Raw genomic sequence first — 12280 nt, 5'->3', positions numbered from 1 at the left:
TTTCCCACCTTACTTACAGCAGTTCTGACCCCGACATATTCAAGAGGAATGGGGTTCACACCCTTCAGATCCCCCACTTTCTCAGTATGTCTAATCACAGTGACTGGTTGCTTAGTGGCAAGTGCAAGACGTGTATTCTTGGTTCAAGTATTGGTACACATGCCAACCTTTTGTCCTGCTTAGTGCTGTTCCTCTGAGGCGGCAGCCAAAGCCAGGGGATAAACACTAAGTATACGGATTTCTAGACCACAGCACCAAAAGTGTTGGATACCACACACAAAAATTGACAGGGTACCTTTTTTTTTTTAAATTATTATTTATTTGATATAATCCTGGCCTGGAAGCTCATCTCGTATTGGTAACTTCACATTCACAATACCACTCATTCACCCAAAGACTTCCTGCAAATGGCCACTCCAAGAAAGTGTGTTACAGCAAGCTGTAGTTCCTCACAGAGGAGCACATGCTCATTGATCGACAGCAAACATTTTGAATTTGTCCAGGTATAGTTACAGTGATTTCCCATCTCCCCCCTCTTTCAACAGCCAAGAGATCAGTAGCCTGTAACTCCATTACTGATGCTATACCTCAGCGGCTGACTGTACAGCTGAGCTCAGCCATTAGGCCACACTACGGCTCTGTCCCTGTCCTGAACACACTAGCACAAAAGGGCAGTGTTCTGGACGCACCATCCAAAATAATGTTAACAGTTACATGGACTGGTGCTTTCCAAGTTCATGATTGACATGTCTATAGAGTTCTTCCATTGTTCCTGGGACCTTGGGAAATGTGCTATTGCACCAAGATCACGATCTCACTTTAATGCTTTCTTCACGCCACCGTTTTTGTCAATGGCCTCCTTAAAATCCTTTGCCAGCTTCCTCAACGGATCCATGTAGATATTCACGTTATCTTCCATCCACTCTTCTATTGTATCAGGGAAGTAGATACTCTCCATTTGGGTGCGAAAACTTTGGATAAAGTTCTCCCATTCTTCTAGGAACCTGCACAAAACCAACATTAAAAAAATATAAATAGTGATCAGAGACTGGCCAAAATAACAAAAAATGAATAGGAACCTATTGAGAAAAACCCTGGCCACTCAAAGAATTATATTAACAAAAATTTCAGCCAAACAAATACTATATTCAAAATAAAAAAATAATTCTTTACGTTTTTATAGCACTTTTCTCACTACTCAAAATGCTTTATATAGTGAGTGAGGAGCCACTGGACAATTTTTCCACAGCAGCCATTTTTGCACCAGTACACTCACCACACAATAGCTGTTAGGTGGTGAAGGGGTGAAAGACACAGCTAATTAGAGACAGGGGACAATTAGGGGGTCAGAATGATTAGGATGTGGTGAGCAATTTAACCTAGACATCAGGATACACCCTACTCTTTACAAAGGAGGCTCGGTGATCTTTTATGACCAAATAGAGTCAGGACCTCGAGTTGATGTCTCATCCGAAGAACACTGCCATATTTACAGCACAGTGTCCCTGTCACTGCACTGGGGTATTGGGATTGGCATTCAGACCTCTGGGTAGCATCCCCTGCTGGCCTCACCAACACTTCTTCCAGTAGCAACCCAAGCTTTTCCTAGATGGTCTCCCATTCTAGTACTGGCCAGGCTCAAGCATGCTTAGCTTCAGGTGGATGACCTCTTCTGAAGTGGATGCGGTATGGAAAATGATACAATAATTAATACACACCTATCTAATTTCAAAAAATGGAGGGGAAAAAAAAATGTACAAAATTCACAGAAGAACACGATATTGGTCATCAAGGGACCATGATGGACAGAAAATACTCAGAATTAGGACTCTTACTGTCTGGAAAGGGGCATTTTGACTTCCTTAACCACTCACCAACTACCAAGAGGCCTTTGGCTCACACAGAAAACAAAGGTTGAAATGAGCACCAGACTGTTCTTGTGGATTATGTAACACATCCATTACTTGCCAGCTATGGTCATAATCCAGTAGGCTTCTCTACCCAAAACAGGTAGCATGTGAATGAAGGAAGCCCCTTAGCTCAATGGCTTCTAAACTTACTTCAGCATTTTCTCGCCAAATAAATCCAGATTACGTGGGTTCCCAAAGCGATATTTTCTTTGGTAATGAGAGAACCATCCTCTGATGTACCTGAAAGAGATGAATAAAAGAGGTCCTGTGACTGAATTCATGACATATCATCAAACCAAATCTAGGTCCTAGTGGAGCTGCAGCGAGTCACTCACTTATGGTTTAAGAATGTCTCTGTCTCCGACTTCAGTTTGTCTCTGATATGAAGGACCATCCGGTAGATGTCACTGCCCGGAAACACCCCGCCACCCTCACTTAACAAAGAAGAAAAGAAGCAGAGATATGAGTGGAGAACAACATGGGAGCAGACACACTCTTGCATGAAGACTGATGGTATAGAAGAGTGGCAAGGGACCAAAAGTGTGAAATAGTCATATTCAACCAAAAAGAGACAACTTATTAAGCTTTCTATAGAAATGCTAAATGCCTGGGGAGTTGGAGTCTCCATCTTCAATGAGGGGAATTATCACTAAGAGGGAGATGAGGAGAAGCAATTCCATGTGTTGGTGTAGTCTGGTGTAAAAATGCAGGTGGCAGTTGAAACAATTAGCCAAGCAGAATAACCCTAGCTATTGTCATTCTAATGATTGTTGTAGCAGGGTACCTTACACTATCAATAGCACTAGTCCCCTTTTCCAAACTGTGGAATAGAAGGGCTTACCATAGATTGTTCTTTATGTCAATATTGGTGCAACCCAAAATGTCAAGTGTGGTCTTCTTTGACTCACCATTAAAGGCACCTGTGGCAAACAGGAGAGATTTGGGAGATAAACTTGGGCAACTAAGGCTTGTACAGTAATGGAACGCTGTTGACTGGCTTACCATGAATAAGACTCTGCAGGCAGACCCCCAGGGATGGCAGGCTCACAGGCAGCAGTTCACACAATACGGAAAAGTGGTCATACCTAGAAACAGAAACACACTGGAGCTTCCTGCAAACCACTGCCTTTGCCCATTAGATGTGTAGTATAGACTACACTCACCTCTGCCAACCAGTCAATGCAATCCCTTGCCACTGGATGCCCGGGTATTTGGCCATGGAAGAGATTACCTTGTGCCAGGAAAGGTGGTTGTTCAGGTGGACTCCAACAGGAGTCCATATTTGTGCCACATCAGATGCCCCCTTGAAAGCACTGGCAAACCATACAGTCTGAAAGCCAGCATTAGCATAGCTGGTGATGTACTTGTCTGTAGAAAGAGAAGAAAAATGTTTGAAAGAAAACTCTTTCTAATAGTCCAACCAGAATAAATAAGCACTCTCCTTACCAATGGCCTCAAAATTTAGTTGTTCACCATACTGCCAGATCATAGGTGCAGCAAGGCGAGTTATTCCAGATTCTGTCAAGAAGTAATGAGAAAAATGAGTCTTTCAGGGTGCTTCACTGTATGCAACTCTCCACCAAGCAAACTGCATGTGACAAGATGGCTCACCTTTAATCAGGTCAATGCTTGTCCGTCTCATCATGTCATCCCACAATATCACACCCATTGAAGGGTATTTATCCACCAAAAAGGCGCTAACCGCCTTCACATGGTTCAAGTACATCTGGCCCAAGTTACCATTGTTGTTCCTGAGCCAGTTCTTGGAATCTATTCCCTCCCCAAGATGGAAAACCTGTTCCAAAAGAAGACCAGGAAAATGATAAGCCTTCAACCCAAAAGCCATCTGCTGATCAGGATGGGTAACCAATCCTACCTCATCTGCTCCAATGTGAATCCACTTGGCTTTACGGTGTCGATCAAGCACCTGAGTTAGAATGGCTTTCACCAGCCCCAGAGACTCTGGATGATGAGGATTTAGGCTGTTGGGAAAGCGTTGAAATTCCCTGAAAGACCAGTATTTTTCATGCTTCAGGACAAACTGCCAAGACATGTTAGAGGAGGACATCAGAAAAAGAATAAGCAGTACTATGTGCACATGTCTGTAAACGGCAGATTTCTCTCTCCCTTAGCAAGAAACCACATGAAAGGAGCTGACCACTCCCAATATATCAGGCAAGTTGTGCTGACAAAGCATCTGCTTCACATTTGACATCAGGATGTCTTCTACCCACGCGTTCAAGGAGGTCTCTGGGGTGGAACTCCCAAACACTCCACTGCCACAAAAATTAACCCTTCTATTTCTGAAAACTATCCAGCTACTGTGTCTAAAAAAAGACTGTGTCAGAATGTCACCACTTAGCCTGTAGACACGGAGCAGCCCTGCTTTTCTTCACTTACTTCCAGATGACCAAATGTCTGGATCAGAGGAATAACCTCTAGTTTATTGAATTCTGCAAGTTGCTGAATCTTCTCCACATCTTCAATGCTGCAGTAACACAGAGCACACAAAAACTAGATAAGCAAATGCAAAGGTGATTCCCAAGTTTGAGTTAGAGGGCAATGTAGCAATGTCCAGCTTCGACTATGCACAACAGTCTGACTTACAGAATGACTTCACTTGCCACATCACCTGCTTCCCAAGTTACAAATAAAGAGACTTTCATTATCATCTTTAAAGATTGAATCAAAAAAGAAAAACAAAATGAATGACTTGTCTAGTTAATTAAAGCCAGGTGTGAAGTGCAGCACTAAGTTTTACTTGGTTATCAGCTTTGATGGATGGGCATCAGCATGAGTTTACCAATAAAATGTATTAGATGCATGAAACATGGCAAGTAGTTTCCTCCTCACCTGTATGCATGTGGCGACCGCAAGATTGCAAGGTCACCTTCATATGGAAACATGTCCTCATACTCAAGAAGAATTCCTGTGGCACCCAGGGTGGACAGCAGGGGGAAGACCTGTAGGGGAATCATTTTGAGAAGATGGGTTATTCTCCTGGGTGCTCCGGTTTCCTCCCACAGTCCAAACAATGCAGTTTAGGTGGATTGGCGATTCTAAATTGGCCCTAGTGTGTGTTTGGTGTATGGGTGTGTTCGTGTGTGTCCTGCGGTGGGTTGGCACCCTGCCCGGGATTGGTTCCTGCCTTGTGCCCTGTGTTGGCTGGGTTTGGCTCCAGCAGACCCCTGTGTTCGGATTCAGCGGGTTGGAAAATGGATGGATGGATCGAGTTATTCTTCAAAGCAACGTGGTGGCAGGATGGTTTGTACTGCTGCCTCTTATTTTCAGCATCCTGGGTTTTATTCCAAGCCACCATGTGCCATTATTGTGGGACTAGAACTTTCTCCTCCTGCCCACATGGGTTTTTCTCCCACATGTCAAAACACATGCATGGGAGGTTAACAGATAGTACGAAACTGGCCCTGGTGTGACTGAGTTTTCCGGAATGTTCTGGCATCCAGTCTTTTTCAGGGTGTCTCTAGTGAAAAATTCACTCAGGGTTTCAACCATTCCCTCGCATTGAAGTATTCTCCCTGAGATGTCAGCAGTGGGCTGTTAATTCAGGACAATGGAATTTCAAGCAGCAAGTTCTTCTGTTAAAATGATCTCCTTCAGCAAAGTGGCAGAAAAAGCAGCAATGAAAGCAGCAGCTCTGTGTTTTCTCAGGATGAATAGGTAGCTGTTGTTTCACATGGGTCTAGAACTAAGTGTTTGTTTTTTGCATGTTTTTCCTTTTCTGTTGTCTTTGTTGTTTCATTGAGGTTTTCATACCTTAATCATTTAGTAAATGTTAATTATGTAGCTCTTGTTCCATCTGTTAGCTTAATTATCTCTGCTCAATATTACCAATCATGCTAATAGTGTGGATGAGGATGATGACTTAGGAAACTTCTCTCAGCTGCAGTAATTAGTTTTCTTACAGCACCTAAGGTATAGTGAAATCACTGGAAGCCTCTCCATCTTTGCAGTGCCATTAGTTAATTCTAACTGTGCTTTCTGCTCCCTTTTACTTGTGGTATCTGTATGGTTTTGTGGAGAGATGAGCTTCAAGTCTGAATTTGTTTGTCATTTTTGGACTTTTGATTCCTGGCATTTAAATTATGTATTTGATTTTTGGATATTTGACCTAGATCTTTATATTTGTTTTGTAGTTCTCTGTAGTAATGTAACGATTTGTGAAAAATTGATTTCTTACATTCACTTACAGTTCACTTGTCAAAAAGAAAACTATGGTGTTTCGCAACCAGTGAAATGAGCATAATTGCGGGGAAGAAAGGTGTTTCATTCCCATCTCAGAGCAACGTCATGTGCTTATTCCACATGCATCTGCCTGGCTCTTAGTGTTTAAATAAAAAACTCTAGAAAGGGGAAAAAAAGAAGTCACAAGTCACTTCCCGTTGTTGACATTTTGTTGAGATGTGTATTTCTAGGGTCATTATTGTTACAAGTCCAGCAAATTTTTCAGCATGATTCCTGTTTTGCCAATTATGAGAATCTTTGTGATTGCAATCCTAAAGAGGCATCAAAGGCTGAAGCAATTCTTGTGCACCATCAGCAGGAAGCAAGACACAGGAAATGATAGTTGCTAGGTAATGGCAAGTGGTGGGCTTCCCGTGTAGTGCCTTTTTCTGCAGAGAAAATGCTGTAATGTATGCGATGGTGCACTGCGATGTATGTAGAAGATATACATCATGCCACATGTATGCAAAGACTTAAGGAGCAATATTCCTTACTTCATAAAATTCTTCAAAAAAATAAATAAATAAATAAAAAAAGCTTTGTTTTTCGCAAACCATTTTTAATGTCAATTTTTGCAAAAGTGTATGTAGTGAAACTTCAAAACGTCCGTTTTCTCTTTTGAGATATGACTTATTTACCTTTTTCCTATAGTACTCTTTTACTAAATTTTTGTATTTAGTGTTACTGAGATTTCTACTTTTTGATATTTTGTTCTGAACTTTTTTGTTAAGTAAAAATGTCTTTAATATTCTAATTTAGTTGTAGTCAGGGTTATTAATGGCTTCCCTTCCCTTTTGCCATTTGTTCGGGTACAGAGCTGCCTTATGAACAGATCCTGTCACAAACCTGTACGGGACAAACAGACTCCAGAAGATGATGACTGAGAAGTGTGGAGCGATGAGAAGGGGCCATTCTGGGCAGTCACACATTGTCACTGGAGGGGGCAAATCGACATAAATACCACACCGACAACTAAAAGTGGTCTAACTTTCCCAGACATAATCTTACAAAAACATTCTCAGACCCACTTGCAGCCTGTATATACCAGGACTCGGATTTGATCCGTGTGGTAGCAGCTGTAGCCTCCTTGATGGCAAGAGGCATCTTCTTGCAGTCAAATGCAAGAACAAATATAACAGGAGATACCTATGATGGTCACACATACTGACAGGTTAATCAAGAAGGGAAAGACAGCAGAGTACTCACTTGTTCTAAGTAGGAAACTTTGGGGGCCGCTCCTTTAAGGTCTAGATGAACGAGTCTCAAGGGTGATGTGACCATGGGTCTTTGTGGCTTCTCTGGCTCTGGAGGTGGCAAAGCTTCCTTGAAATGTTTCTCATCTGATGTCGCCTTACCTTCCTGTGCAATGGGTGCCATGAATTTGACATTGTTCCCCCAGAAACTAGATGGTAACGTAGGCTTGGGTACTAACCTGCAACACACAATGAAGCATTATGTACAATGTATGACACAGTGGTCTTTTATGCCTACCCTGCACAAGTGCCATTTATTACAGAGCACCAAAAGAGAGACAAACAAACACACCCTCTCAGCATTACCTTGCTCTGAAGAACACTTTGAAGAGAGCCAGAACAACAATTGTCAGAACAATAAGCCGCAGTGCAATATGTCTTCTGTAGCCAGTCATCACTTGCAGATTTTAGCTAAAAGGAAAAACAAATGAGAAGAGCACCATGGTTTTAGCAAGGCTGGCATTGAGTGCTTCCCCTTGGAGGAGGATCTCTGCTCATTTTGGAGAGTGCATTAGATGAGAAGGCTGTGAAAAGGTCATAGGCAGGGGCAGAGTATGGCCATTTCAACCATACCGCTACATACTGTATGTATATATCATATGCAAAGTCAGGTATCAAACATTTTTATAATATAAAGTTATAACGTAAATTTCAATTACAATTACACAAGTACCTTTAACAATATTAAAATGACAGAAAACCTTTCTTGCTTGCTTATTGTACTTGTGGCAAAATTTTAAACATTTTATTTTTTAAATGAAGTTAAAAACTGTATGTATGGTCTCAGATATTCTGGGATTGATTTATTTTTGAAGACAAGCAGTTCTGGTGGATTGGTAATGCTAAATTGGCCTGTGTGTGTGTGTGTGTGTGTTGTGCTTGTTCACCCTGCAATGGCCTGGCCTCCTCTCTAGGGATTGTACCAGCCTTGTGCCCAATGAGTTTCTCTGCTTACCTGCTCTAGATATGTGGGTTTAGAAAATGGAAAGTTGAAGCACTTTTAATTTTGCACTCACTTCATCAAAGAGACATTTTTGGATTGACAAATATTTGCCACAGTGGTGTGTGTGACATGAGACTGAGGTTTGCTCAGACCGTCACACTGCTGCTTGTAGATGCGGCACATTCAGGCATAAAGGCTGGTTTATACCTGGGTTATTAGTGGAGAATCAGGTTTCTCAGAGGCCAATAACTCAATTTCTCTAACTGGAATAAGGGTTTACATGGCATCTTAGAAATCAGGTTTCTGTGAATACCCAGGTCATTGACGCATATAAATGCACTGACTGTGAGCCATGTGTCTTGACGGAAACTGTAACTTAATGACTAGGAGTGCATTTATCGAACAGACTCATAACAAGTATAAATGGATTTTCGTCACTCATCATGCACCCACATTACTTTGTGGTATGAGCTCAGTCTTCACACAGTAAGTATAAAACAGGCACAAGATGGAGATATGCAACTTTGCAGCCATTTAAATAAAAGAATGAGGAGCTATTTCCTGACCGGAGTGGCTGTGTGACATGTCAAAGAGGAAAACACTGTATACAAAATATACAAATTGAAGTAAGCTCTCTAAAGCTGAATTTGAAACAGTAATCTGTAATTTATAGAGTACAGAAGGTTTTTAGGTTGGTTGTAAGGACATGCAAGTGAGAGTTGCTTAGGTAGGATGGACTTAATTATCACATTCATTGATTATCAGTGACTTTTAAAAATAACAACCCTTAGAAGAAAAAAAAACAGTCTTTTATTGGAAATGTATTTTTAGTAACAAGTCTTTTATTGGAAATGTATTTTTAGTAACAAGTCTTTTATTGGACATGTATTTTTTAGTAACAATCTGCAAGCCCCCCTTTAATTCCACTTATGGTCATACGGCATTAAGAGCATTACTGCTGTTTCATCTTGTGCTTTGCTTACTTACCTATTCTTTGATTCAGTAACCGTTCTTAAGTTTAATTCTATCCATTATCCAACCCGCTATATTCTAACTACAGGGTCACGGGGGTCTGCTAGAGCCAATCCCAGCCAACAAAGGGCGCAAGGCAAGAAACAAGCAGGGCGCCAACCCACCGCAGGGCACACACTAGGGACAATTTAGAATCGCCAGTGCACCTAACCTGCATGTCTTTGAACTGTGGGAGGAAACCGGAGCGCCCGGAGGAAACACTTTTTTTAATACCCCACGGATTAAATGTTTTAGACAAATCAACGACGGAAAATGTTAACCTGTGGGTTTCTGTTCTTTTTTTTTTTTTAAATCGGCACAAAATCGAAAGAAAGTCAAGGAAGGTGTTAATGTCGCAACTAAAACTCCCAATGCTTTTTGCCATGAGCAAAAACAAATTCGGACTCTGTCGGCATGAGCTCGTCAGGTGTGAGGGGTCACATGAGCCAATTCTGTCCTTCAACTCCCACTGACCAATCAGGAAGCGACTCCATGTTTATTATTTTGCAAGCAGGGCTGTGGAATGTTTGTGGACGCGAGATAGAGAGGGCAAACTGGTCAGGTAGGTGCAAAAGGAACAACCCACTGTCTCTTATCGCTTCCGAGAAACATCATGATCGGGTCTTCAGAGAAGAAATACTGAGCCCAGCGGCTACACAGATCCTGGTAATAATGCAGGTTTATACTTTAAACATCTCAGCATAATTTACATAGCTATAAATAAACTGTACGAGCTAACCAAGTAAACCCTGATAGCGAACATACGTACGTTTAACTTATTGCAAAAAACAAGGACTCGGGGAAATATTTCCAAATGTTAACAAGCCATAAACCCCTCCCACTCGATGCTGTAGTCCGTTCCACTCGACATTCTGCTCCTGGCTTCAGAGATATATACGTGAAATTGTCCGGGTACAGTGTCTCGCTACGCAATCTCGCGTGAGATTGTTGAAAAAGGCCTCCATCCTTTCACGAGTCCGTTTAATCGCAGACTGTACGCCTTGCCTATGAGCAGTACAAACGAGTCGACTCTCCATATCGTGACATGTGAGCATAAGAGACGGAGCACCCCGAGCGGCGGTATACTGCGCCCACGAGCTCCGAAGTACACGCACTTCAGGGGCGCGAATCACAATGTCTTGAACCTTTGGTACACACCTGCGGCCATCGAATTATGAGTCATCCGCATGAACAAAACAGAAAGCGCACAGGTACAGTGAATTGCTCAAGCGTAGAAAACACGCGCAGTGACTCCAGAACCCTTCAGCTCAGAGTTACCACTTAGATGAAAAGAGCACCCGACATCCCACCAGTAACGTCCTCCTCAGTGACTCAGCGAGCAAATGAGACAAGCGATCGAACTTACCCACCGAGCGCACAGTAGAGCGTAGAACCACCTGCTGTCACTCCAGCGCTTCCGGGAAGTAACCTTTCGTTTATTGGAAAGCCCCGCCTTTTAACACAGCCCATAGCTGGATACCAACTCACCTTTCCACGTAAGTTATTAAATATTACGAGAAAACATATAGAAGGTGGGTGTCGCGTAGTTCAAATCGGGTTTCCGGTCCAAGTCGGGTAGTCACAGCGAGGAGGTTACGGAACTGTAAAAGTTTAGCTGTAGACGGATGTGCAGTAACTAATAAGGTATGACCTAAACGGAATACACAAATAAATGAGGGATTGGCTTTTATTACAGTATTGTGATATAATTGGGGAAGACTTTACTTAAGCAGTGCAAGGCGAAGCCAATGCGGAGCTCTGCTCAAGGTTCACCACTGGTGCAAAGAAAAAAAGCCCCAAAGGATGTAACAGCCGCGCACATTCATTTAATTTAACAGACCTAAATAGTTAAAAAGTGCATGCAAGAAAATTCTAAATATGTTAAACAACTGCTTTCAGGCAAAGGCACAATTAAAAAGATACGAATGTTAGAATAAATTAAAAGAACATAATCTCTGGAAGTATGTCCATCATGCAATCCATTATAGCAATTTAAACATAGATGACATCTTCATAATCTGGACTGCCAGTGAGGAAGACCTCTTCCATTTTCATAATGAATACAATTCTTTTCACCCCAACATAAAGCTGAAGCTGAATTACTCAAAAACAGAAGTCAGCTTCCTTGACACCACCATTCAACTGAAAGGCAACACCCTTGTAACTTCTGTTTTTCACAAACCAACAGAAAGGTGGACCTACCCAAGAAGTGAGAGCTTCCACCCCAAGCATATAAGATGTCCATTATTTTCAGCCAAGCAATACAATACAATTGTATTTGCTCAGACCCGACAGACCGGGATAAATAACTGCAGGAGCTCAAACAAGATTTCATCAGTCAAGGTTATACCCCCAAAACAACAGGCACTCAAATAAGATGAACTACTGCCATACCCAGAGACAACCTTCTGGAATATAAAAACAAAGACAACAAGAACCACATCCCCCTTGTTGTCACCTACAACCCACATCCTGAAACACTTAAAAAAATTATAAAAGAACTTCAGCCAATGCTAAACAATGACCAAACACTGAAAAATGTATTTCCTGAACCTCCCCTCCTGGCATACAGACAACCACCAAACCTGAAGCAATTAATTGTCCGAAGCTCCCTAAGTGAACCAACAGAAAATGGCTCATCTCCCTGCCTACAGAAAAGATGTAAAATGTGTGCTCACATTTATAATACAGACTGTATAGTTAGACCACACTGCCAACTTGAACATCACATAAAGGGATCATTTTCCTGCAGATCATCTAATGTGGTCTACTTAATTCTCTGCATGAAATGTCCTGACACTGCATGCTATGTGGGAGAAACTGGACAAACGCTCTTCCAGAGAATGAGTTTACACAGGTTCCACATTAAACATGGCAACACAGATGTTCCTGTAGTGGCCTACTTCAACAGCGCCATGGAC

At 42.0% G+C, this 12280-nt stretch overlaps 1 protein-coding gene across 4 annotated transcripts; it reads right to left on the bottom strand.

Annotated features, from left to right (window-relative positions):
- Positions 1 to 310: 310 nt before the first annotated feature.
- Positions 311 to 11001, bottom strand: zgc:113333 (beta-N-acetylhexosaminidase). Of its 4 annotated transcripts, none has more exons than XM_039774875.1 (14): positions 10848 to 11001; positions 7712 to 7816; positions 7359 to 7584; positions 4764 to 4873; positions 4311 to 4398; positions 3787 to 3951; positions 3522 to 3705; positions 3357 to 3428; positions 3074 to 3278; positions 2913 to 2995; positions 2752 to 2830; positions 2246 to 2344; positions 2061 to 2150; positions 311 to 1004 (listed from the first exon to the last, which is right to left on the bottom strand). In XM_039774875.1, the coding sequence occupies exons 2-14, from the start codon at positions 7798 to 7800 to the stop codon at positions 815 to 817; spliced, it is 1680 nt and encodes a 559-aa protein (XP_039630809.1). In that variant the 5' UTR covers positions 7801 to 7816; positions 10848 to 11001; the 3' UTR covers positions 311 to 814. The 4 variants fall into 4 exon arrangements, with proteins under 4 accessions (XP_039630809.1, XP_039630806.1, XP_039630808.1 ...); XM_039774872.1 differs by lacking the exon at positions 10848 to 11001 and adding an exon at positions 10726 to 10825; XM_039774874.1 differs by lacking the exon at positions 10848 to 11001 and adding an exon at positions 10730 to 10773.
- Between the last annotated feature and the right edge of the window lie 1279 nt (positions 11002 to 12280).

The sequence above is a fragment of the Polypterus senegalus genome, chromosome 13 (genome assembly GCF_016835505.1).
Source record: "Polypterus senegalus isolate Bchr_013 chromosome 13, ASM1683550v1, whole genome shotgun sequence".
In the NCBI taxonomy this organism is placed as follows: Eukaryota; Metazoa; Chordata; class Cladistia; order Polypteriformes; family Polypteridae; genus Polypterus; species Polypterus senegalus.
The sequence above is the reverse complement of the archived record's forward strand: the minus strand, read 5'-3'. Positions and strand labels throughout refer to the sequence as shown.